General features: G+C 34.7%; 1 protein-coding gene across 3 annotated transcripts in view; it reads right to left on the reverse strand.

The window, feature by feature from the left end:
- Unr (cold shock domain-containing Unr) overlaps positions 1 to 26,937 on the reverse strand; it is an 88,252-nt gene that overhangs the window by 15,469 nt on the left and 45,846 nt on the right. For all 3 annotated transcript variants that reach the window (XM_072540403.1, XM_072540402.1, XM_072540405.1), the window contains 8 exons: positions 24,995 to 25,197; positions 19,901 to 20,108; positions 18,387 to 18,703; positions 13,562 to 13,806; positions 5,818 to 6,050; positions 2,615 to 2,829; positions 1,124 to 1,433; positions 691 to 959 (listed from right to left, as the gene is read on the reverse strand). In XM_072540403.1, coding sequence (XP_072396504.1) covers positions 691 to 959; positions 1,124 to 1,433; positions 2,615 to 2,829; positions 5,818 to 6,050; positions 13,562 to 13,806; positions 18,387 to 18,703; positions 19,901 to 20,108; positions 24,995 to 25,197 — 2,000 coding nt within the window. The remainder of the gene's footprint in view (positions 1 to 690; positions 960 to 1,123; positions 1,434 to 2,614; positions 2,830 to 5,817; positions 6,051 to 13,561; positions 13,807 to 18,386; positions 18,704 to 19,900; positions 20,109 to 24,994; positions 25,198 to 26,937) is intronic.

Below are 26,937 nucleotides of genomic sequence, written 5' to 3' on the forward strand. Positions count from 1 at the left end.
AGCAACTTACAATGTGTAAGATGTTTTTATTTTTAACAAACCTTCTCTTTCTAATAGTCACAAATCAACTTAAAATACTAGGACTACAATTATTCAGCTAAACAACAAGTAAAAATACTCGTTATAATATTCATTCATAATACCTAAAAAAAACGAAAGTCATTTATTAAATAAAAGAACCACGTACTTACCAATGTTTACTTAGATTTTTTTGGAACACAAAACAAACGTATGAAGTTACACGAACAACCGCTCTGGATAAGTACATACGGTGAACTGTTCTTTTCTTTCGGTTTTAAACGGCCAATAGCAAAATTATACAAGCATAGACCTGCAAAGATCCGCCTGTATAAACATATTTACCTTTTCATGAAGTAAATACGATAGGGCGTATGTTAATATACGCCCCAAAATCGGTTAAAAAATTATAGTTTTAAGGCGTATCTTAAGATGCTCCCATACGTTTAAATTTTTTTTTAAACTTTTTAAGATACGCCTCAGTAAAAGCATTAGGTTTTAATGTGAACGGTATAAGATTTAGTTACGCCACTTCTTCACATCATGGGACCTATAGTTATGATATCAAATACGGTCCTAACTCAATTTCGTCAAATTTTGAGATACGCCTTTACGTGTTGACACCGACGAATTGTCATTGTATAATTAGACAAATTAATAAAATGTACATACTTGACTTTCACAACATTACATGCTGACGATTTTCCACTTCTATGGTTGGTGACAAGTACAAATTCTACAGTATCGCCAACTTGGAGACTAACATTATCTTTGACTTCTGTCATATGGAAAAACAGTTTTTTCCCCTCCTCTACTTCATACGCCAGAAATCCAAAATGTCCTTTAATTGCGTCAACAGTAGCTTTTAATTTTTTTCTTACGGCTATTATATTCGCAGCTCTACCAGTGGTATCTACTTGAAACTGAACATGATCACCAATCTAAAATTAAACATTAAACGAATTGTAATTACTGTAATATCTATTTCATTAAATACAACTACATCTCATATTTTAATTGACATTTGTATCTAGTAGCTCAGAAAGTTATTATATAGAAGGAATATATGTAAATGCATCCTTAACCTTAGAGACAAACCACTTACCTGAAGTAGTTCCCGTTTATTTACAAGTCCCATAATTCCAAATTCATATTCTTGAACTTTTTCATTTTGATTTTCAGCTTTAGTTCTAATTAGTCCGGAATATTCAGTCTGATCGGGATTCACAGAACGAAGAGGTCGTACCACTGTACCTTCTAGAATGTCTCCACGGAATTCTGGAAGAGCAATTGTACCTTTTGGGATTACTTTGACATTCTCTGCAGAGGAACAAGAACCAGAATTCCCACGGGTTCCCAAGTTATATTCGACTTCTGTGCCTAGATCTAAACTATTGGATTCACCCTCAAAATTACTAAAATTAAAGTTGGTATTAGTATTTTATATACATATTTCAGATTTTATCAAATTTATTGAAAATGCTGTTTTTCTATTAGGGAGGGAAACTAAGATAGGTTTTGTGACCTGGAAAAGAAGCCAGTAGGTTACCCACTGTAAAATATTAAGTGTGAGTGTGAACCTAGTTAACATCAACCAGAGATAGTGGGTATGGAGATAATATTTAATCTTGTAATGAATGTACTAACAGAGAAAGTAAGGGAGGGGGAAAACTAGGACGGGTAGGAGGCTTTAAATAACTTTGCTTCTACATAACGGAAAATGGTAGATTAGATTGAGAAATTGTCCACGGAATACTGGCTGGTTGTTTCAACTGGAAGCGAATGAGAGGGGTACTCGTGATTGAAAATCGGGAAAAAGATTAGGGTGACTACAGTCTCAAAAAAGGTTCAAGAACAATGATTGCAATGGTTTGTTCACGTCAGATGTTGAAATGAGAACTATTTGAGACGAAGTATAGAGCTGTTAGAAATTGAGGAAAAGAGAAGTAGAGGAAAATATAGAGATGTTAGAAATTGTGGAAAAGAGAGGTAGAGGAAAACCGAGGAGAAGATGACTGCGTGGCAGAGGACTTGAGAAAAAAGTTTAAATGAAGAAGACACTTTGGACAAAAAGTGAAAAAGAAAAGTAAGGAAGAGCGACCCCAGAAATGGAAAAGCTCAAGAAGAAGCTTGATTTTTATATTGTATAGATAGTTATATACCGACAGGAGTAAATTTTCAAATTAAAGTAATCAAGTAGTTCACTTGAGCTTGACCTACTTGATTCATGCATATTTTGCAAACACAACATGAAAAGGTAGATTGTACGTACAACAAAACAGTTACTATAATAAAGATTAAAAAGTATCACTACAAAAAAAAAGAAATCATGGCCTAGTACTGTACAAGTAAAAAATTATATAAGTATACAATTAATAGGAGTAGATACTACCAGCTACAGATAGAAGATAAAACTGCAGGTGCAGCAGAAGAATAAAAGGTTGAATAAAAAAATAACGAATTGAAGACAGATTGTAAAAGGAATTAATTCAGAAATGAAAGGAAGTAACCATGTGGAAGATGACCTCATGCAGCTAAAGTCGATTAAAAGTAATGCTAACACTCCTACAAATAGTATTCCTTTTATAATAATTACCTAAAATGGAAGAAAACCTCCTTGTCATGTTGTATAGTTTCTATAAATCCAAAACCATCTTTTAATGCAGCAATAAATCCTTGGTAGAGTGGCCCTCCAGAGGTTCTAGAGATGCTGTGCTTAATTCCATTTGTTTGTACAGCTGGTTGTATAACTTCTACATCTGTTGCAATAAATTCTTTATTTCTTTTAACTTGGTTGATGTTAAACTGAACCTATGAAAATAAAAAAAAACTTCACTTTGATGTTGATGTTATTTTAAAAACGCAAGGAGATGGAGATTTATTAGAATGTTACAGTTAACCATTTTTAACCATAATATTAGAAACATTCTAAATATTAAATTAACTATTAAAAGGGAATTACCTCTACGTTGCGTTGTATGGGCAATCCCATCTAAATGCAGAGGTAAGAATCGAAGCAGAACACCACCTACTGCAAGAATTAAGCGACACTGGCGCTAATAGTCGCCCCATTTAGACTTCCAGAATGCTGCCACCCAAAGGAAAACTATCTGCGATCTCAACTCATCTTGTTCCTGAAGCTTGCCCAAGTAGGGTGTTCATTGCGGCCAAAAGCCGCCGCACGTGATAAAGTACAAAGGTATATACATTATATTGTTGCTGATACACAAGTAGGTTTACTTGTATAAAATTGTTTGTTACATTATTATACAATTATTATCTGTTGCAAGTTTACAATTACAATTACTTGTTGCTGGACTAGTTTACATATTGTGTCGCGTTGTGAACATTATACCCGTTTAAAAACATTTTCTATTTACCGTTTACCAAGTATTAACTTTATCGCTTCTACGAATATGTATCACTGATTCTATTTTGATTTGGTTTTATTAGTAATTGTATTAATTTCATTTCACTTTAAATAAATATTTGTTGTAGTACGGGTCATGCCGCATATTTTAATTTTGTAGAAATTAATAAGTTAGAGTTAAATGTATATGTATGTAATATCTTCTTCTTTTATTTCAAATACAGTCCACTTGCTTATTTCTCTTGTATTTCGTAATATACATACTCAAGGGGAGGAACCAGCTTTGTTCTAGACTGCATGTATATACCCATACTACCTTTCTGATGTCCTAATATGTTAGATAGAGGCCACCATATGATCAGAAGGCCACAGAGAGAAAATTATAGCTTTAATCTACATAGAGAAGTGAAAAAATAACCGGGATAAGGAAAAACCAACAGATCAGTATCACAAATGATATAGATAGGAAAACTTATAAAATTACAGAATTAATTATTCGATGATGATAGGCCGAAAGAAGCCCTAAACGAGGTCATAAATGGGCAATCAGAAATTTTATATTCGAAAGTAGCTTATGGAATAAAATAGGAAAATAAAATTCAAAATTCTAAAGGAAGAAAATCGGCAGGGCCCGACGAAGTACCTATAGAGTTGATAAAACTAAATGACGATGAACCACTACATATTAGTCCAACTTTACAACCATATAATATATTCGACGGCCATAATACCTAAACAGTGGTTGATATCAACGTTTATTCCGATACCGAAAAAGATTACTGCTATTAAACGATTCTCCTTATGAATAACTTTCTGAAAACTTTTTTAAAATATATCCACAACCAGATGTACAATCTCAACTAGGGTTCAGCAATGTAACTGGAACAAGAGAGGCATTGTTCGACATGAATGTGCTAATACAAAGATGTTTGGATATGAATCTGGTTAGCGAAAGGCACTGAGCAAGCAAAGGAGATAAGATGCTCTTATAGAAATAGCACAAGCCACCTCTTGGAAATGAAAAGGGTAATAATCAATAGAGACATAACCTTAGAAGAAATGATTAAGAAAAACCTTATTAAGAAAAAGACTATTAAGATGGTATGTATTCTCCATATTATTGTATGGTGTTGAAGCATGTACGGTGAAAAAAAAAGGTCCTACATAAATTATAAGTATTTGAAAGGCGGTGGTGCTAAGTAGAATGTTATGTATACCATGGATAGACTATTACTAATAAAGAAGTGTTACAAAGGGTGAACAAAGAAGAGAAAATAACGCGAACAGTGAAAAAAATAAAAGGAGAATTTATTGGCTTAGAAATTCAAGGGAGTGGTTTAATATGAGTTCCCCTCAATTACTCAGGACAGCTAGGAATAAAGTTATAATCGCCGTAATGATTCCTAATCTTTGATAGGAAAAGAAACTTTCAGAAGAACATATTTATGGAATAAAATAGATAAGATTAAAAAAGACTGGGAAAAGCAAACACATCGAAGTGTCAAAAGCTGTTATTAAGATATCTTCTTCTTATTGCGCAATCTCCTTTCGAAGGTTGGCGATCTAAATAGCAACTGTAGCTTTGGAAACTGTTGCACGAAAGATTTTTGAGGATGAGCGGACAAACTATATCCTCAGGTCTTTCAGCCACGAGTTCTGGCGTCTTCCAACTGATCTTTTTCCTGAACTTTACCTTCCAATATGATTTGGAGTAATTCATATCTCTCACCTCTCAACACATGACCTAAGTATTGTATTTTTCTCTCTTTAATTATGCTGAGTAATTCTTTTTGTTTACTTATGCGCCGAAGTACCTCACCATTGGTAACTTTTTGTATCCATGGAATTTTCAGCATCCGTCTGTATATATACATTTAGGCATCTATTCTTTTTTCTGTTTCTCCAGCTTTCAGCTGGAGTCCATTGTCCAACTTTCACAGCCATACAGCAAAATAGAGAAAACGTTAACATCTGATCATTCGAATTCTGAGCTCTAGACTAAGGTCTGATCTTGTAAAAAATGTTCTCATGTTCATGAGTGCTTTCCTCGCCTGTTCGATTCTGCATAAGATTTCTTTTTTTGGATTACACTGGCTGTTGATATTTGCTCCCAAAGATTTTATGGAAGTTAGTTGTTCTATTGATCTAAGATATGCTGCATGATAATCAGCAAAAGCAATCAGTATTCACAGGATGGGAATTAAATTTGACTCATATAATCAAAGGATGTAGCCTTAAATAAAATCCTCGCAGGTGTACTGTCTTAAGTTGATACAACACTTGGAACGTAGTTGTTGAATCAATGTGACGTTTATTAATAAGATAAAAACCAAAAAAACTTTTACGCCAGTGAAAATATCAGAGTGAATTTTTTGAACATGTGTCATGACAAGGACAAAGCTTTCAAATATTTATATTATAATACTTACTTTATCCCCAACTCTTGGAACTTGCTTAACAGAGCAATCCTTGGCATAGAATGAAATAGTCTTTTTGATTCCGTTAATACAGTAACCTATTAATCCACATTCACTATTTGTTTCTCCAGTCACACTGCTTTGGCTCTTTGTAGGACTTCTGTTGTTCCAATTGCTCAATGGTAAGTCACTCGTTACAATACCCGTAAGCTCATTCTCTATTCTAATTTCAAACTGTACAGTACCTTAAAAAGAAAGTTTTGTTAATTAAAGATATTCATTAATAATATCAACAAAACATAATTCGGTAATACGTTTGACTCAAAAATAAATTCATAAATTGAATTAATTAAATAAAGAGATATTCAGAGATGTGTAATTTATCACGAAGTAGTAATCTGTCTATGGATTAAATTATGGATTAAAAAAAAATTTTAACAACAAGTCTAGTTACATAAAGAACGAAATTAGTGATATACAGAACTCGTATCAAGCCCATCCTCACCTACGCGTCGGAAACATGGACGATGACAAAGAGCGATGAAGAATCCTCCGGCATATCTATGGAGGAGTACAGGAGGACGGATTATGGCGCAGACGCTATAATTTCAAACTTTACCGCCTGTATGACAAACCTGATATTATTAGGTCCATCAAAATAAACCGGCTGCGGTGGTTAGGTCACATAGAGAGAATGAATGAGATGGAGCCGTTAAAACATATTTATAATCAAAGAATAGATGGAGTGAGAAGGAGAGGCAGACCCAGAGCACGATTTAAGGATCAGGTGGAGGAAGACTTAAGAATGTTGGGAGTACGAAACTGGAAAGCCAAGGCGAAGAATAGGAGAGAATGGAGACTTATCCTTGAGCAGGCCAAGACCCACCATGGGTTGTGGAGCCAATGATGATGATGAGTAATCTGTCTAATACAGTTTCTCTACATTTAGTCGTTTGGAATCGGCGTGCGACGTTAAACCTTAAGTCACACATAAGGGTGAGTCATGAGGAACTGTACATACTCCTACCTCGTATGGAGGCCTCCATGGGGATTAACTAGTGACCATTAAAAGTGCCTGTTTCTATTGTTCAATAATATACAGGGCGAGTTGTGAATTTTGACTGAAATTTCTATTCGTCATAACTTTTGAACAGTAAGTTCGATGTGTTTTATATTTTGGTCAAACGTTACGCTACTACCACCTAATCAACTAATTTATTCAAACTAAAAAAAATCAGGTCCAGTTTTAAAAAATTAGACAAATTATATACAATTAAAATTAGTTAGGCTGGCAAGGTGTATTTTCTTGACTCTGCTTTATGGGATAGAAGCATGAACACTTAACGCGTCGACTGCTAAAAAGTTGGAAGCATTTGAAATGTGGATGTATAGAAGAATCCTGAAGATATCATGGACCGAGCATGTAACAAACAACGAAGTCATGAGAAGAATCAACAAAAGAATGGAAGTATTGGAAACCATCAAGACACGAAAGCTGCAATACCTGGGGCATGTTATGCGTAATGAGAGATACAACCTACTTCAATTGATTATACAAGGGAAAATCCAGGACAAGAGAAGTGTAGGAAGAAGAAGAATCTCATGGTTACGTAACTTGAGGGAATGGTACTGATGCACATCAATTGAACTATTCAGAGCAGCAGCATCTAAGATCAGAATAGCCATGATGATTGCCAACCTCCGTCGCAGAGATGGCACGTGAAGAAGACAATTAAAATGGCATATTTATGTTTTTCTCACACAATAGATCACATGCATGTATTTGTTTTGGTATTAATACGTTAATCTTGCAATCTAGCACGGATGCCAGTTTGCCTTCTTAAAAGTGAAATCTTCTTCCGAATGCTGGATAGACTAGATACCGATTGTTCTAAGCTGCGTTTTTGATAAGCGGGCGTACACCACTTTAGTACATTTATCTTCGAGGTTTATATTTGACAACCAGCTGTCCAGGTCGTTTCTACCATTTCCGGACTTAACTCTGTAAAGATTTCACCCAATCATCAGAAGCATTTCACTTCTGTTTATTATTTTAAACATATCACTCTAATTGATATGACCACTGATGGCAGACAATTTGTATTTGAAGAACGATTTCTGAAGTGGAAATTGCAACATCAAAAAGGTATTTTCAATTAGAATTTTGGTTAATTCCCACGAAATAAAGTAGATAACGACAGTTAACAATAAAAAACACCTTAAAAATATCCACCTGAAACATTGGATCACGAATGTGCTCCTATAACAGCTGCACAAGAAGAAGAGATCAACAGGTTCTATGGTCAACATCATCCACGGAGATTATACACATGGCGCAGACCAGACGGACGAACAAGTAATCAAATAGACTACATCCTAATAAGATCAAGATGGAAGTCGTCGGCTGTCAACTGTAAAACATATCCAGACGCAAACTGTGGAAGCGATCATCAACGCCTGGTATTGAACGTTCGACTTCGTTGTAAAGTCCCCAAAAGAAGACCCTTAAGAAGTCATGTCTCTAAATCCATCAAAAATGAATAACTTTCAACAAAACCTAGAAGCTCTTTCTTTAGACCAAGTAAATAGTGACTCTGAGAGCACTTGGATCTATCTCAAAGATAAGGTAATCCAAGCTGCAAAAGACATTGAGGCAGCGGTTTCCACGAGCCGTAAGCCGTGGATATTCGATAATACGTGGACTGTGATTCAACGCAGAAAAGAACATAAAACTATAGATACGGAACAAACAGAGCGTTATCGAAAAAAATCAGAAAACAGTGCCGCAAAGACAAAGCTGATTACATCTCTCAAATATGCAGAGATAGAGGAACATGGGTGTCGAAATGAACCGAGGGATTTATTTCAGAAGATTAAACTCCTTACCAGAGAATTTAAATCTCAAACGTGGTCTGTAATAGATAAGGAAGGTAATCTAAAGACCGATACTAACGAAATATTGGAAACAGCAGAAAATCAGTGGCCATCTGACTATCCTAGGGAACCTACTGTCTTACTCGCTGAAGTCAAAGATGCAATTAAATCGCTAAAGAGGAATAAATCCCCAGGCATTGATTCAATAGCAGGTGAAATACTACGGTTACTAGGTATCAAAGGATTACATATCATCCATTCTATCTTTGTCGCTGTTTGGAATTCAGGAAAATGACCATCTGATTGGTGTACCTCAATTTATATGACGCTACACAAAAAAGGAACTACTATCAGATGTGAAAACTACCGCACACTGTCACTAATAACACATGCTAGTAAAATCTTGTTGCATATCATCAAAAACCGATTAAAAACCTATCTACATTACCAAATACCTCAGGAACAAGTGGGTTTGTAAAGTTTAAAGGTACATGGGAACAAATCCTGAACCTGAGAGAACTCATTGAAAAGTCTACACTTATTAAAAATCTTTACCAGTCCAATATAGCAATAGTACGACTAGATCAGAAGTTCTCAAACCAATTCAAGACCGACAGAGGTGTTAGACAAGGATGCGTGTTGTCACCTGACTTATTCAACATTTATGGTGATCATGTCATGAGGATGGCTTTAGATGGATGGGCCGGTGGAGTAACAATGGCTGGTAGGAAAATCTCCAATTAAAGATTTGATGATGACACTACACTTATAGCAGCAAATGAGCAAGAAATGTTTAATCTCATGCGAAGAGTTGAGTACGAAAGCAATAAAGTTGGTCTGAAAGTCAATAAAGCTAAGGCAAAAATAATGGTGGTCGACAGATTCCACACTATTCAACTGACTAACATGTTACAAGAATACCAGATAGTGGACAGTTTTGTCTACCACGGGTCTAATATAACTAATGATGGTAACTGTGAAGTAAAAGTTCGGAGACGTATTGGCATAGCAAAAAATGCGATTAGTCGCCTAACTAAAGTTTGGAAAGACATATCTATTTCTCAAAATTTTAAGATGAGACAGGTGAATGCCAGACGCGAGCGCCAAAAAATTGATACCTTTGAGATGTGGTGCTGGAGAAGAATGCTGCGCATACCTTGGACAGCTCATAGGACAAACGTTTCCATTCTAAACCAACTCGAGATTAAAAAAAGGCTGTCAATAATATGTCTGCAACGTAATCTGCAATTTTTCGGTCACGTGGTTTACAGAGGTGACGATAGTTTGGGAGAGATTAATTGTTTCTGGAAACGAAACGTTCCGGAGTAAAGATCAAGAGGATCATCACCAACTAGATAGTCCGACCAAATTAAGAATTCAGCTGGAAACTCATTCTGTGAAGCTCTCAGAGCAGCTGAAGATAGAAACCAATGGAGAAAAATTGTTAGGAATATTGGAAAAAATCACGATCCTCAGCAATGGGAAAACGACAAGAGAGAGAGAGAGAGAGAGAGAGAATGCCCTGCTAATAAGATCTAATTAATTCCGCCTTGCCGTGCCGGTCTTAGCTTGTGTAGAGGAGGGACGCTGCTGAACTGAGTAGGGGTCCTTCAGTACTTTGTGCACGACAGACTGGGCGGGGAAGTCCTCAACCCCGACACGGCACGTCCCAATTACTGATAAGGAAAGTTCCTGTAGATATGCAGGACAGGTATGAATAAGGCTTCGCCAAATAAGTACCCGCGGATCAACGGAGGACATGACACAGGTCAGCTGCTGTGGCATTAGTGGCCCGTGGCTAAGGAATACAATTCCTGACAGGAGCGGTACCACAAAGTCGCGGGCGAAAATCAAATACTGATTTAACCGGCTGTGATACTGCGTAACTCAGCAACCCGTCCGGAAAGTGTGGTGTTTTAATGCCATTATACCCCTCAAAAAACACAACATGTTGAACTTGAAACAAAATGGGACGATACCCCAGGTGGGTAGAGCTAGCAGCTCAGAATCCCACACCGGAAAACCGGTCAGCCTCACGGATTCTGGGGGAGGCACACACACTTCAAGAAACCAGCAAACCGAAAATGGACGTGGATATCTCCCGATAAAAAGACAAAAAACGAGATCGATTACTTTTTGTGTGGGAACAAAGACATTTTTGAAGATATAACTGCTCTCAATCGATTCACAACTGGCAGCAATCATCGCCTTTTGAGAGCAAGGATTCTTATTAAACAGACGAAAACCAGTAGAAACATGCCACATAATTATTGTAATGAGATAGATCAAATTAAAATACGACAGAAGGGAGATAAGTACAGAGAAGTTTTAAGAAAAGAATTTGTAGAACATTATTAACAAGAATATTCCGACATGGACACAATTAATAAAGAAATGCAACGAAAGCTCTTGAAAGCAGGACTGACTGTTGCAAAGAAAAAGAAAAATAAAGGAGACCGAATAAATGAAGGAACAAAACGGTTGATGGAAAAGAGACGCACATTTCTAAGCGAAGGAAAGAAAAACATCAATGGTTTCAAAGAATTGAATAAACAAATAAAGAAGGGAGTAAAGGAAGATTTAAGGATCTATAATGAAAACAAGGATATAAGGATCTTGGACCTTGAATGCGACATCAATGAAAAAACTGGAATCATTCGAACTGTGGGTGTACAGAAGAATTCTGAAAATATCATGGACAGAACACGTCACAAACAAAGAGGTTCTGGGAATGATGAACAAAGAAATGGAAATTTTAAATACAATAAAAACAAGAAAATTAGAATATCTCGGACATATTACACGTGGAGAGAAATACACCTTGCTCCAACTGATTATGCAGGGAAAGATCCAAGGAAAGAGAAGCATAGGGAGGCGTAGAATGTCATGGCTGCGCAACCTGAGAGAGTGGTACGGATGTACATCAAATGAACTTTTCAGAGCAGCCGTCTCAAAAGTCCGAATAGCTATGATGATTGCCGACCTCCGCCGCGGAGATGGCACTTGAAGAAGAATGAAAACAAGGTAGAAAAAATAATAGAAAGGAACCAATATCAAACTTAGGAAAGCCTATAATAATCTCACTGAAGGATAAAGATGGAAAAGAAGTAAGAGAAAAGAACGAAATCCTAAAAGTTACTCATTTTACATTTTACCATTAAGAAATAAGAGAAAATAACGAAATCCTATAAGTTACTCATTAGACATTTTACCGTGATTTATATTTCTCAAACAAGAACCCAGATAACACTGCAAAGGAAGACCTTAAGAGAAAGATAACGAATGTCAACTCAGAAATACTCCCTAACATAGAATCCTTCGAAATAAAATAAGCTATAGCACAACTAAAGAACAATAAGGCTCCGGGTCCAGATGGAATACTTGTAGAAATGTTGAAGGAGGGGAATGAAATTATTCTCGAAGAATTGAAAAAACTCTTCAACGAATATCTTCACAGAGGAGAAGTCCCAGATGATTGGAATGAAAGTTTAACAATGCTTCTCTTCAAAAAGGGAGACAGGGGAGATCTCAAGAACTATAGGCCAATCTCCCTGATGTCCCAAATGTACAAATTGTTTATGAGAGTAATAACTAACAGGTTAACGTCGAAGCTCGATATCTATCAACTGGTAGAGCAGGCAGGATTCCGAAAAGGTTACAGTACAGCTGATCATCTTCTTACAGTCAGAACTCTAATAGAGAAAGCCAATGAATATCACTTGAACTTATATATTGGCTTCGTTGATTATGAAAAGGCATTCGACTCCATAGAACTTTGGGCAATGGAGAGAGTTATGAACAACTGCAGGATAGACTCCCGATACATAATGCTCATACACAATATTTACAAGAAGGCTACAATGAAAATACAAATTGATGCGAAAACCAAAGCTATTCCAATCAACAGAGGAGTTCGTCAGGGAGATGTTATCTCACCAAAGCTATTCACACTTGGACTTGAAGACGTGTTCAAAGACATTAACTGGGCAGATAAGGGAATAAATGTTAATGGAAGAAAACTGAGTCATTTAAGATACGCTGATGACATTGTGATATTCGCTACAAGTTTCGAAGAACTACAGACCATGATGATGTAACTATTTCAAGCTTCGGAAAAAGTAGGTCTTAAGATGAACTTGGAAAAAACAAAAATAATGACAAATACACCGAACATTCCAGAAATAACATTGAACGACATAAATTTAGAAACAGTAAGCGAATACATCTACCTGGGACAGATAATGAAAATTAACAAAGAAAATCAAACTGCCGAAATTACCAGAAGAATAAGGTTAGCGTGGGCAGGATATGGAAAACTGAGTTGGATCGTAAAAAGCACTAAAATAGAACAGTATTTGAAAACCAGAATTTACGATCAGTGTATCCTCCCTATACTCACGTATGGTTCACAGACGTGGACACTCACCAAGTCCAATATGGATAAAATAGTAAAAGCACAAAGAGCGATGGAAAGATCAATGCTCGGGGTGAGACTTATAGACAAAGTAAAAGACGAAGGAGAACATGCTGCCAAATTAAAACGGAGCTTTGCAGGAACAATGCCCGACATGGAACCACGAAATACAACAGTGGAGGCCATGGTTAGGAAAGAGAAGCAGAGAAAGACCACAAATGAGATGGGCTGATGACATTAAGAAGATCAGAGGACACAACTGGAAGCAAGTGGCGCAAAATAGAAGACACTGCATTGATTTGGGGAAGGCCTATGTCCAAAGTTGGATTACTTAAGGCTGAAGAAGAATCCCGCCTTGTGCTGGTTCAAGAAGATAAACATGACATGCATTTATATTTTACTTTTATTAAAAGATATTTCTTGAGTAATAAATACATGTAAAAAAATAAAAATATAATTTTAACTTACCTGGTGGTAACCATTTCATTCTAATGGCACTTTGTCGATTGTTAGAAAACATGCTCGAGCTTGTTTGATCTTGAACCACAGTAAATTCAAACTCGTCGTTAACTTGCACTTCGTTAGTGCGTTCTACATCTAGTATTTCATTAAAATGGAAAAACAGCCTTGCCTCCCTCTCGACACATTTTAAGAAACCAAAACCTTCTTTTACGGAGCACACCACGCCCTGTTCTCGTTTTTCTCCAGATACCCTAAACATTATAAAAAATTGTTGATATTCTTCAAATTTGCTTCAAAATTAAACTGATTTGACAGTTACTATCTATACACTTCTTAATAATACTAAGTACTAAACATTAAAATGTTTATTTTTATCATTTTCACAATTGATAATCTCGATAACAATTTATCTCAAACTATTATCTGATAAAAAATCTTTTTATGAGTTTACGTTTTTTCTTATTGCTAAATCCTAATCTTTAGGATGAATATTTTATAACATGTTGAGAATTTTCGTAGGGCTATACAAATAATTATAATACGTAATATTATGCTAGCGGTTTCACATAATACTGAAAAAGTTTCAATACTTTTTTGAAACATGTCGTCTAAAAAATGTTGAAATTAATTCTGTGTTACTAGACAGTTACTTATATTGTGAAATATTGAAATAGTGTATTGGTTAAACTATATAACCATTTAAAATGTGTGGAATGAATAACCTTGTCAATGTTACCACCGTAATTTTTTTAATAATGTGCGTCATATAATTAGGACTGAAATTCTATGAATTTGTGCAATCGTCTGAATAGTTTGCGCTGTTCCGGTAGATAATCCACGTGAGCTAGGCACCCAATCAGGATACGAGATAGCGCTGTTACGACAAATTGTAAAAGAGGTTTCTTTTTATCAGTTGGGACCCAGTCTAATTATTTTTGAAAATTTGCTTTAGACAGCATAAATATAAAAATTGTTTAAACTAAGTAAGTGTTTTACACTTGGGAAGTTTATAGTTAGGTTAATATTTGAATATTTTTTGCAATGAAGTACTTATGTGAAACAAAACTTTACAAATAAGAATAAAAAATGTTCAAAGGCACTACCTTCCAATAAAGGACAGGTGATCATTGCAACCAAAACCCACCACCTAATCTTAATGGGCGATTTTAACGCTAAACTTGGATTCAAAGAAGATAACGCAGAAGTGGCTATGGGCTCATTTGGATACGGTGAGCGAAATGATATAGGAGGTGTGCTACTACATTTTTTGTTGCATCATTCAGCTCTATGTGATGAACACATTTTTCAAAAAGAACCAACAACGTAAGTACACGTGGGCTAGTCCAGATGGCATAACAAAAAACGAAATTGATTTCATCATCACAAATAGAAAAAATATTGTCCAAGATGTTACAGTAATTAATAAAATCACTGTTGGGAGTGACCATCGGTTGGTTAGAGCAAAAATAATGATCAACATTAGACGAGAGAGGACAGCAATGATAACAGAGAGGCATTTTAATAAATGGAAATCGATAGAAGATAGAGTAGCTTATCAGAATCTCATAACTTCAGAACTGAAAGAAGTAGAACATCTAAATGAAAATGCATTAGATATAGAGGTGACAAACATGCGAATAAATAGTGCGATTCGAAACGCTCATAGAAAATATAAGGAAAAAGGAAAAAACAAGATGGATAAACTCACTCAAGCTACTAAAGATCTTATAAACAAAAGAAGAAAATTGAAAGACAAATACACAGATAATTTTATAACACTTAGACAGTTAAACAAAGATATCACAAAATCCATTCGAAAAGATGTCAGAAATTACAACACTGATTACATAACTCAAGCCATTGATAAAAATAAAAGTTTAAAAAGGAAAATACAGTTAAGATTCGATTTCACGTACAGGGCGCATCCGTTTATACGTATTTCGGCCCAATAGGCCTCATCAGAACGGCTTTCGCAATCGCTCTGAACGTGAAATAAATCTTTTCTGTCTTAGGAAGCAACTCTAACATGGCTTCGTATAGACGCAATGTAGCGACATCTGATAATAAAATCGTAGACTAATTTTCGAAACCAAATTCAAGAATTCCGGTTTAATCTGTGCCTTCTAAGAATTGCAAGGCAAAACAGACGTTGATAAAGATGTTAAGAGAGACATGGGGAATCTAAAAATTGCATTCCACAACATATCTCCTCAACTAAGCAGAAAGTTCTGCGCCGACAAATGACTGAAGGATCGAAAAATATTTGTAACCTTGTAAATAAAAAAGGAGTAACTACAACAAATAAAGAAGGTATTTTAAAAACTGCCCAAGATTTTTACTCAGAATTGTATAAGCGAGAAGAACTTCCAGATCCTGATCAAAATCAAATACCAAAAGTTCAAAATGTTAGCTCAGAAGACATCCCAGATATAACAACAGAGGAATTAAAATCAGCTCTCTCGGAGATGAAAAATAATAAATCACCTGGAGAAGATGGGATAGTCATTGAACAAATCAAAGAAGGAGGAGGAACGTTAGTAAATGTGTTGAAAAATATGTTCAATACTTGTTTGACAAAAGGCGTAACCCCCTCCCAGTGGCATAATGAAATAATAACCATAATGCACAAAAAAGGTGACATTTCAGACCTAAAGAACTACAGACCTATTAGTTTGCTCTCCCATACATACAAACTATTCATGAAGATAATAACAAAACGGCTTGTGAACAAACTGGATAGTTACCAACCTTGTGAACAGGCTGGATTCCGCTCCAGATAAGGAACAAATGATCATCTACAAGTTATAAAAACGTTAATAGAAAAGTGTACAGAGTATAACAAGCCTATCTTTCTTATATTCGTAGATTATGAAAAGGCGTTTGATACTATAGATCATCATAAAATGCTTCGAGCATTGGCTGACTGCCGCATTGACTACCGATATATCGCATTGATTAAAAGTATTTACGAAACTGGTACAGCTTGTGTCCGCCTTCATGAAGATACCAAGAAGTTTCGAATAGAACGTGGAATTAGACAGGGTGATACTATCTCCCCTAAATTGTTTACAGCTGTTCTTGAATATATGTTCAAGCAAACGGAACGAGAAGATAGCATGAGAATTAATATAAATGGGGAAGATCTGAAACACCTAAGATTTGCCGATGACATTGTTTTAATATCTGATAGAGTTGATAAAGCTACAAAAATGCTGCACACGCTCTATAAAGTGTCAGAAACAATTGGTCTTAAAATTAACACCTCAAAGACAAAATTTATGACCAACCTTGTAGTCAGCGGTAAAATTCTAATTGAGAGCCATAGCATCGATCAAGTAATAGCTTACAAATATCTAGGGCATGAGATTCGCTTAGGCCGAGAAAATCAGACAACTAAAATACAAAGAAGGATAGGTCTCACATGGGCTGCCTTTGGTAGACTGAATAACATTTTCAAGTCTGTTATCCCAGTTTGTTTAAAAAGAAAGGTTTTTAACCAGTGCGTTTTAGCGGTTCTTACATATGGTGCAGAAACACTGACTCTGACAAAAAGAACAATAGATAAAATAAGAGTTACACAACGCGCTATGGAAAGATCAATATTAGGTATTACCATCAGAGATAAAGTACCAAACCTAGAAATAAGAAGAACAGGAATCACAGATGCAGTTGAAAAAATAGCCATGGCTAAATGAGTTTGGGCCGGACGTGTTGCCAGATTAACGGATGATAGATGGACTAGAAAGATTCTGGAATGGCGACCACGGCAAGAGGCATATCGAAGCAGAGGTCGACCACCGACTAGATGGACGGATGATATCAAGCGCATCACCACAAACTGGATGCAAGAAGCACAAGATAGAAATAGGTGGAAAATTTTACGGGAAGCCTACGTTCACCAGTGGACAAATATAGGCTAATTGATGATCATTATTTTACATTGCGGTGGAGAAAATATGGGGACTACTGGTGCTCTCTACTCTGCATATCTTTATAAGGGGGAGGCGAGAATGGAATCCAGATACAGATCTAAAATATATGGTCTAAGTGGACATATGCCCAAGAAAGAGATAAGACAGAGAAAACACAATTCAGGCTGCAGGGTTATACTTGGTACAAAGGGTACTTGGGTCTAAAACGGTAGGAAAACCAAGTGTAAGAATATTCAATATGGTGGAAATATAAACATTTCTATTCCACTACTAGAACTACCTCTGTATTCCAGGCAGATATTTATGTTTGAAGTTTTATTAATGTTTGAATTTTGAGAACGATTTCCGAAGTGGAAATTGAAACTTCAATAAACTTATTTTAAACTTCGATTGTATCTTATTCTCATTAAAATAATAATTATTGGGTAAAAAAGCCTGGATCCGCCGCAACATAATTCGCACTGGGACATACTCCCGGTCAAGCATATAGCAAATTGTATATTGGAGGAAAATGTGCTAATAGGGCTAAAATATTGCAGAAAACAAGTAGATAATCTAAAACAGTCAACTATATCTTGCATGACAGCGAGGCAGTAGATCGCAGCCTGCAAACACTTTTTGAGTACCTCCAAAACATGTGGTACCCATCCATTAAGGGGTGTAAAAGCTGTTACAGGGTTCCAAAATTCTGAAATGTTGTTAATAAAAGGTGTAGGGACATTTTTAAGATACAGATTTTAAAATAAATGACATAAAAAGTCTTCTATAACACAGTGCCAAGCCAAAGGTTAAATGGAACCTCCTGCATTCCACAATGAGCAAATTGAATTTCACATGACTACGTGAAAACTTATAATGGAATCATTGAAGGTATTTCAAAAAACTGTTACGATACTTACTTAAAACTTTCGTCCAACAACAAAATATGAGTTGCCCTGTCTAGAGCATCCCTTCTATCAGTTGCAATTTGAAATTGTACCCAATCACCGTGGCGAAGAGTGAAATCACCCATTTGATCTTTTTCACTAAATGATATTTCGACTTCAGAATGATCGGGAGCTCTATATCTAATACGGCCCGGCAATGCGTCATTTGGATTTCGTGGACCACGATCTATGGGTTTTAATACTTGGCCTTTTAGTATATCGGGCTTCAGATCTTCAAAAATTACTGTACCGGGAGGTAATCGAGTAATGTTGCAAGCTACCTCTTTTCCCTAAAAAATATAAACTGTTAAGAAAGTATCACATAATTGAAGAATTTCAGTTGGAAATATGTTTATTTTGGCGTTTCAATACAATTTTATCTGCCTCATTCATCTTGACAATTCAGACATACATATTTTAAAGTATATGATTTTAAAATGATATTGCCATTAAAGCCATTTACTTTAAAATGTATTAATGTCTGACTTGTCAACATGAATGATGCAGATAAAATTAAATTACAAGAAAACATCGACAACGACCTGAGCACTGTGAGCAAAATGCTCACGCGCAACAATCACGTTACATCTTAAGGTGCATTTAAATCAAAGCGAACACAAAGGAACGAACGAATTCGTTCCTTAAAATTATTTTAAACGGCGAATCAAACACGACCGAATGAAGTCGTTCGCGTTCGGACATGTTCCAACAGATGTCGGTAAATCAGCGAATCATCAAAGGAAATCGGTGTTCAGTGAGTATAGTGGATGGATAGAACGTAGCGAACGAATTCGTTGAGAAATACTGTTTTAATACTAATTTATGCACAAATTAATTTGAGAGGGCTGTTTGTTGTGTAGTGCTGATTACTTATATCCGTAAATAATTTTGCAATATGGAATGGACGAATAAGAAAGACAAAAAGAGGGCTCTTTAAAAAAGTCAGGTTATGGGACTGACACAATTTATAATTTTATACTACGTGTTTTGCTTTTCAATTTCATTTCAAAATCATCCATAGACATTTGTATCTTGAATTGATACAGATATTTGCCCCTTGACCTAAATTGTCAGTCATTAAATCAATTAACAAGTTATCATCTGGTTTTTTTTCTCTTTTGTAACAAATTTAAACACCACACTCTTCTTCCTTTTTGTTTCGCAAAGTCCTGCAGTAACTATAAAACTAGCAGCGCTAATGATTACATCTTCGTCTGTATCCGACATTGCGGACGGATCATCAACGAATGCGAACGTTCGCTACAATGTAAACCGTTCTACTTTGTAGAGAACAAATGACCAAGAAACATCTACGAATTCGTTTCTTCGTTCGTTCGTTTGTGTTCGCTTTGATTTAAATGAACCTTTAGATAGCGAACATTGACAAGTTAAAAAATAATTAAAATAGAACAATTTCTATAGGGTATATTTTAGGACTTTAATAATTTATAACTTTAGACTGTTTTTAATATATGGACAATACTTACATTTCTTGTTTGAATAATGTATTCAACGTCGTCCCCTAATCTTAATTCTTCTTTGGTTTTTGCTTCAGAGAAATGAAAAAATATTTCTTTCACCACATCTGCTCTTTCTATAAAGCCAAAGCTCTCTTTCATAGAGCAAACGACTCCTTGATATTTCACAGGATGGGCTGGGTTTTCTAATCTAACATGACAGGCACCAAGGTTTCCACTAAAAATGAAAGATATAGAGGATGGAGCACCGAAATCAAAACAGAGGAATTCTCTCAGAAACGCTCAGACTCGTCGATTTTGTTTTCAAAGTTAACAATCATAACTGCAGAACCCGATAATACCTGTAACCCATCTAGGAGGGTGTATAACACCAGCCCTAAAATCTTAATTAGAAAGGTGGGTCGAGTGATACTTCATTTTAAAGGTTGTTAGATTCTCTTTATATTGATATCATATGATGTATTTACGATAGTTTTTGAATTTTACGGACTTACGTGCGGCGACGTTGTACGATATATGGACTCCATTTTCTTCGATATTTTCATTGTAATCCTCAAACTCATTGCTTTACGAACACTCTCGTTCCTTTCCTTGTTTGGGAAATATGTTCTCGTTCATTCTCTGAACGTATCCATACCAGATAACTTGTTTCCTTTCAATGTCAGTACTGATTGTGTCCTGAAATTCCATCTGTTCCCGATATTTTTATTTCTAACTCTCTCCGTTGTTGATATTTTAACCAACCTTATAAATTTATCCATTTCGGTCGCTTCCATTATTTTTTACTTTTTTCCGTTAATCTTTAAGTTTCTAAACCGTGTAAGGGACTACTTAATTATAGTGTTATATATTGCATTTCATACGCGTTATATATTTGCTGTTTTGTCAATTGTAATGAGATTTTATAAAAGTTTTTGACAGCATTGAGTCTGATTAATGGGTGTGATTTGTAATACCCCATAGCTTGCTAGTTGGTATATTATCATAGACGTTTGAGAGATCAATGAATAGAAGTTAACTGCAGACCTTTTCTTTATTATCTGTTTTATATATAATATATTGTCGGTGCATAATCTTCAGCCTCTACCACTAACCACTGTTCTTCTGATACGTTGAACTGATACTTTTTCAGAACCCGTTGATCTAACTCTATTAATGAGTTGCCATGCTTCTATGTATTTTCTTCCGACAATATATCCGTCTATTTACTGACATTTTATATCCCACATCTCATTTTTTAGGTATTTTATTTTATTTCTTACTTCTTGTTCAGCCCTGTTATATGCTTCTTTGCTTTGAATTAATTTTGTATTTAAGGCTGTTTTAGCAGTTCAAGCATACTGCGATTTGAAATGGGCGTATCACTTACTTTTCTACACTGCTTACGCGAGACCATCTTTACTCAGTGCCGCCGGCCGACGGGTAGTTTAATGACAACAAATACATTATTTGCCATTCAAATTAGTTTTAACACGAACTAACTGACCGTACGTTCATGAGATTTGACGTCACGAAGGCGATAACGATGAAACTAAGCTCCAATGATGAGTAACACGTTTCACTATTAGATTTCAGTACTTTTTAGTAATTTTCTTTAAAGTTGGAACACGCTTTTCTCGATTATTACTGGACACAGAAATGTGAAACAAAAATCAACGATTACAGAAAAAAAACTCTTTCGAGTGATGGGCGTAAAAAGTTTGGTTATAATACAACGTTAAACAGTATATTCCAATTTTTCCACAGAAATTTCAAAAAAATAAAAAAAGTAAAACCATCAGTTTAAAGGCAACATAATTTCGAATAACGTGTCCAAATTTCGAGACATTTTATCGGTAAATAACAGAGAAAACACTGTCCCTAGGTTTTGGTGCACCGATAAAACAGCCTTAATCACTTCAGGTAATGCTCTTAGTTTCTGTTTATTAATTCTTCAACTTTACCTGACCAACAGAAATGATTACTTTTTGTAGTTGTTTAATACCTATAATACTTCCTGCGCTGCTTTATGTATTCGCTGTGTGCAAGTACTTGGAGGGGATACGAGAAACGATCGTGTGCGTGCAGCGGTGAAATCTTGCAACTTTCGCAGCTAACAAAACAGCATGTTTCATAAGCAGTTATTGAAAAAAATGGGATTTCACAAATGCTGTGTTATAAACTTTAAAAATACAACAAAAAATAGTAAATTCAAGTTCTATCGGTTTCCAATTTCTAAGCACAAATTAATACAACAAGAAAAGTGGATTTATAAAGCAGAAGTAAGTAACATAACCCAACTTTTGCATTCTTACGCCCGATTTCATAATAAGTTTGACGTGAACATTACATTAAAGTTTATTTTAAAGTTTAAATACAATGGATTTAATGGTGATGAAATCCGTTTCGAAGGGACTGTTACAAGTGATGAACAATTAACAGATCTTGCTGGAGTATCTTTTGATACTTTTAACTATTTATTAAATAAAATAAGTATTACAAAAAAGGTTCAGATATCCAAAAAAATTAGGCTATTTATCTTTCATTTAAAAATAAAATCATTTGCAGCAATAAGTTTAATGTGTTCTATTCATCGAACAACAGTATCCAGGATCTTTTATTCAACTTTAAATAATTTAGCTGAAGTAACTGCAACATTAGTGTTTTGGCCAGATAAATCAAGTGTCCGAGTAACAATGCTATATTGCTTTAAACCAAAATGTAGCAATATTCGTATCATTATTATTGTACTGAATTTAAAATTGATGTGCCTTCTGCAGTAGATGATCGTGTGTATTGTTATTCTCATTACAAAAAAGGGGTTTACTCTCAAAGTATTAATTGGTATCACTCCCAGCGGTTTCAAAGTCACCAGCAGCGGGTGGTAGAAAAAGTGATTCTCAAATAACAATTGAATCAGGTTTAATTGATTTACTAGAAGAAGAGGATGTAGTATTGGCAGATAAAGGATTCCCAGATATCCAAACTATGATTGACAGTCAAGGCAAAAAATTCTTCTTGTTATGCCACCTTTTTTGGAGAGGAAAAAAGAATTTTCTCAAGAAGAAACTGAGCAAACTTATAATATAGCTAGAGCCAGGATACATGTTGAAAGAATAATGCAACGTCTGAGGACTTACAGTATTTTAAATAAAATACCTGAATATTTATTTGACAAAGTTGATGACATAATACATATATGCTGTGTATTAGTAAATATACAGCCTCCAATATTTGCTGACAAAAGTGAAAACAATGATTGATAATCAGTAGAAATTATAGTCTTTATGACAATTTCATAATTATATTATATATATATATTTTATAAATATGATTGTGAATAAAAAATTAGTTATGATTTAATAAGTAATAATTATTAATACAATAAATATTTGTTTAATTAATTTTATACATTATTAAGCTCTATATTATTTTATTTCACTTTATTTGTAGCTAATATAAGATAAGACTAACATATTAATAGTGCTAACGCCTTCGATGATTTCTGCCACTAGGTGCCGCTCTTCGGAACTTGCAAATAGCGAATACTAATACTTTGTTGCTATAACTTCCTTCAAAGGACATATTTTCAGATCATTTTAAGTACTCATCTTAGCGTTTTTGGTACAAGTACTTGGTAACATTTAGAAGACTTTCCAGGTTGTATTTCAGGTAATTTACACACTTGTTGCTTCTACTTTTTGTGTTAGTTGTCCATCTTGAAATTTGTATTTTAGCTAGTAACAATTTATGGTTAGTTCCACAGATTGCTCCTCTTTAATGTCCTGTAAATGTAAGTGTGTTGACTGTCTCGTAATTACGTAAAATATTATCGACTTCAGTTTTCTCCTTTGTTGTTCCCATATGAATTTATGGATCAGTTTATGTTTGAAGAAACCATTTGTTATGTATTTGTTTATATATTTATTTTTTTTGTACAGAGGTTGATCAGTCGTGTTCCGTTATAATTTATAGTTTCTTCTCCATGGGGACTGCCTACTTTATCATTGTACTTTTTACCTATTCGGTTATTGAAATCGCCTAGAATTAAGATTTCTCTTGTGTTTCCAATGCTTGACAACACTTCAATCAAATTTTTCCAAAAAAAGTCCTCCCTTGTTATTACAGGTTCGTTGTCCGATAGTGCGTATACCCAAAGTAACAAATTAAATATATTTGTCTCTATAGTAAAATGTAGAGCGACACGACAGGAACTATTTATATTGGCGTTGTAGTAATTTTTTTAACGTTAGTTGTTAATAAATTTATTTCAAACTATACTCAATTTTTATTTTTAAACATTTTATTTTGTTTATATAACAATTAAATTTACTATCAAATGATATTTATATATATTTTACTATTAATTTAATATTTAGTTTGACTTTGAAGAGTCTGTCAGAAGCAAACAACTTATGCTTGGCAATAATACAGACGAAATATACGGCGTAACTTTGTTGATACGTTAGCAGGTGGTGCTGGGAGCAAACAATAATTTATGGAATTACTTAATTAAATTTTAAGAAAACATAGTATGAAGCTTCACGCTAGTCTACAGTGTACTGTACCACCTTTTTTATTTATCTTTAGAATTTCAATAAATTAATTTAAAATTAGTGTTCAATATTTATTTTTACGATACTTGCTTGCCAATGTATGCTTTAATAGACCTCGTGTAATATGAAGTAAAGTAACTACTTCAAATGAATTTTAAAACTTTACATCCAAAAAATTAAAAAACTATTGAGCGTAAGTACATCATAGATATCAATGTAAAAAGAATCAAACAATTTTTAGAATGAGGTATCACTTGCCACCCTTTCTATTTAAGATTTGTTAAGTGGTAGCACCTCCTTTTAACAAGCAGCAGATAATTTTTCACGTAAATTAATTAGCTTCCCGAAAATAGCTGTTTCGTTTTCGGTGCACGGTTGTTATGTGTAATATGTATGTTTCATTACTATGCATAATAAAAAAATATAAAATACATTTTTTAATCTTTTACTTAATTAAAAGCAATCGACTGATTGTTCAAATATAATTAAGAGATACGTAGATTGATTTAAGCAGATGATTACTTTTTAAAACGAATAATATAAGATAAAAATATAAATAACTTTTTACCGGTTATTAGTAGCAATTTGGAAGCTAACTTTATCGCCAGATCGTAAAGTAACATTTCCTTCAACATCATCTTTGGTGTAAGGCAAAAAGAAGCATTCTCCCCGATTTTCGTAACTGATTCTCCCTGTGGTGTCTCCAACTGAACCCTCTGCAGCCCTCAACTCAGTGGTAACCGTTCCTGTCACACGCTCTTCACTCATAACCTAAAAAAATTAAAATTCCTAACTCGAAAGAAACAAAAAAAGTTTTATTTAAAAAAATTTAACTGTTGTGCTTAGAATTTGGCAAATGTTTAAATTTAAAACAATTCCTATATTATATTTATGATAAACCAATACAACGAAGTATCGAAGGTCCGACAGAAAATTAAGCGCGAAACAACTTGTCTTAACCTGTGGAATACTGGCAATGTCGGACGAGTATTTTAACATATGTACCTTTTGACCCTAAGTTTTTACACCATCTATCACGTTTAAAAATCTATGTCGTCCCCGTCTGCATTTATCTGTAACTTTGGTGGACTTCGATCTATTGAATCCAAATTCAATAGAGCCTGCACCTTGGACAAAGAGGAATCTATGCACCTCAGACAGAGACACAATCTCAGAAAGGACCTATCAAGTTCTTAATAGTGTTCAATATTAGATACTGAGCTAAAAGAATATCTTGTAGTTTGGGTAAACAGTATTTAATCATAATACACAACATAATGTATGTACCTTCTCTATGAGTATTTCTTATAGCTAATTATGGGCAGAATTTATATTTTAATAAATTAATTATTTATATAGGGACGAGTACAGATTTAACGATTTTTTACACCATCAGATTATGCAACCAAATTGTACAAACAATTGTACTGTTTGGTGTCAGGTTGTGTAACTAGCTGTTAAAATTTAAAATGGTTTGAAATTACTTGCCCAACTGTTGCACCAAGTATGGAATTCAGCGACACGCGCAATATATGCAGTTTCTTTTGAGCAGATATCGCTGTTTCAAAAGCTGTAAACCAAAAGTAAATTCAGACGACACATACATGCAAGGAAATAGAAGATCTGGATAAAATGTATGATATTAACTTAACTGCTTTAATTTACACAAAAAATCATAGTAATGATGCACAATCCCTAGATAATGGCTGCAATCGATCTTTGTAGCAAAACCCAAAAAGTCAAGTGCAACAACCTGCTCAGATCACAGAACAATAACTTTAATGAGTCACACACTTGAAACATTTTTGAAAATAATACACAACAAAATTGTTAAAACTCTTGAATATGAAATTACTGACACACAATTTGGCTTTAGAATTAATGGTGTGGACACAAGAGATGCTTTGTTCAACTTGAATGTGCTGGTAGATAAACTAAAAAGCAAAAATATTGACAGTCGTGATATGAAAATTATATCTAATCTATATTGGAATCAAACTGCTAAGGCAAGAAATGACAACCAGAGCACCCGAGATATCAAAATACAGAGGGGAGTCCGCTATGGTTGCGTGCTGTCCCCACTACTCTTCAATGTCTACAGTGAAGCGGTATTTACAGAAGCACTCTCAGATCCAATAGAAGATATATCTATCTATCAATGGAGAAGTTTTGAATAACTTATGTTTTGCAAACGATACAGTAATAATGATTGATTTAATGAGCAAATATGATTAACACAAATAGAGAATCTATGGTGATCTGAAAGTCATTGCTGTTCTCTTGTGAATGCAATTAGACTACACAAAACATTGCAATTTTTTAACTATGTGATATAGAAAATCTCATTCTATAAAAACAGACTTTCGTGGATTCGGAAGATATTTTACTTTCATCCTACGGCGTGAAATGGAAATGAACGAACCAAGGCCAGGCCTTCAAATACCTAACATTTAAAATACCTAACAAAACAAATTTCCTTCACTCAGTGATGCACAATTCATAAGGAAAAAA

Source organism: Diabrotica undecimpunctata, chromosome 8 (genome assembly GCF_040954645.1).
Source record: "Diabrotica undecimpunctata isolate CICGRU chromosome 8, icDiaUnde3, whole genome shotgun sequence".
Lineage (NCBI taxonomy): Eukaryota > Metazoa > Arthropoda > Insecta > Coleoptera > Chrysomelidae > Diabrotica > Diabrotica undecimpunctata.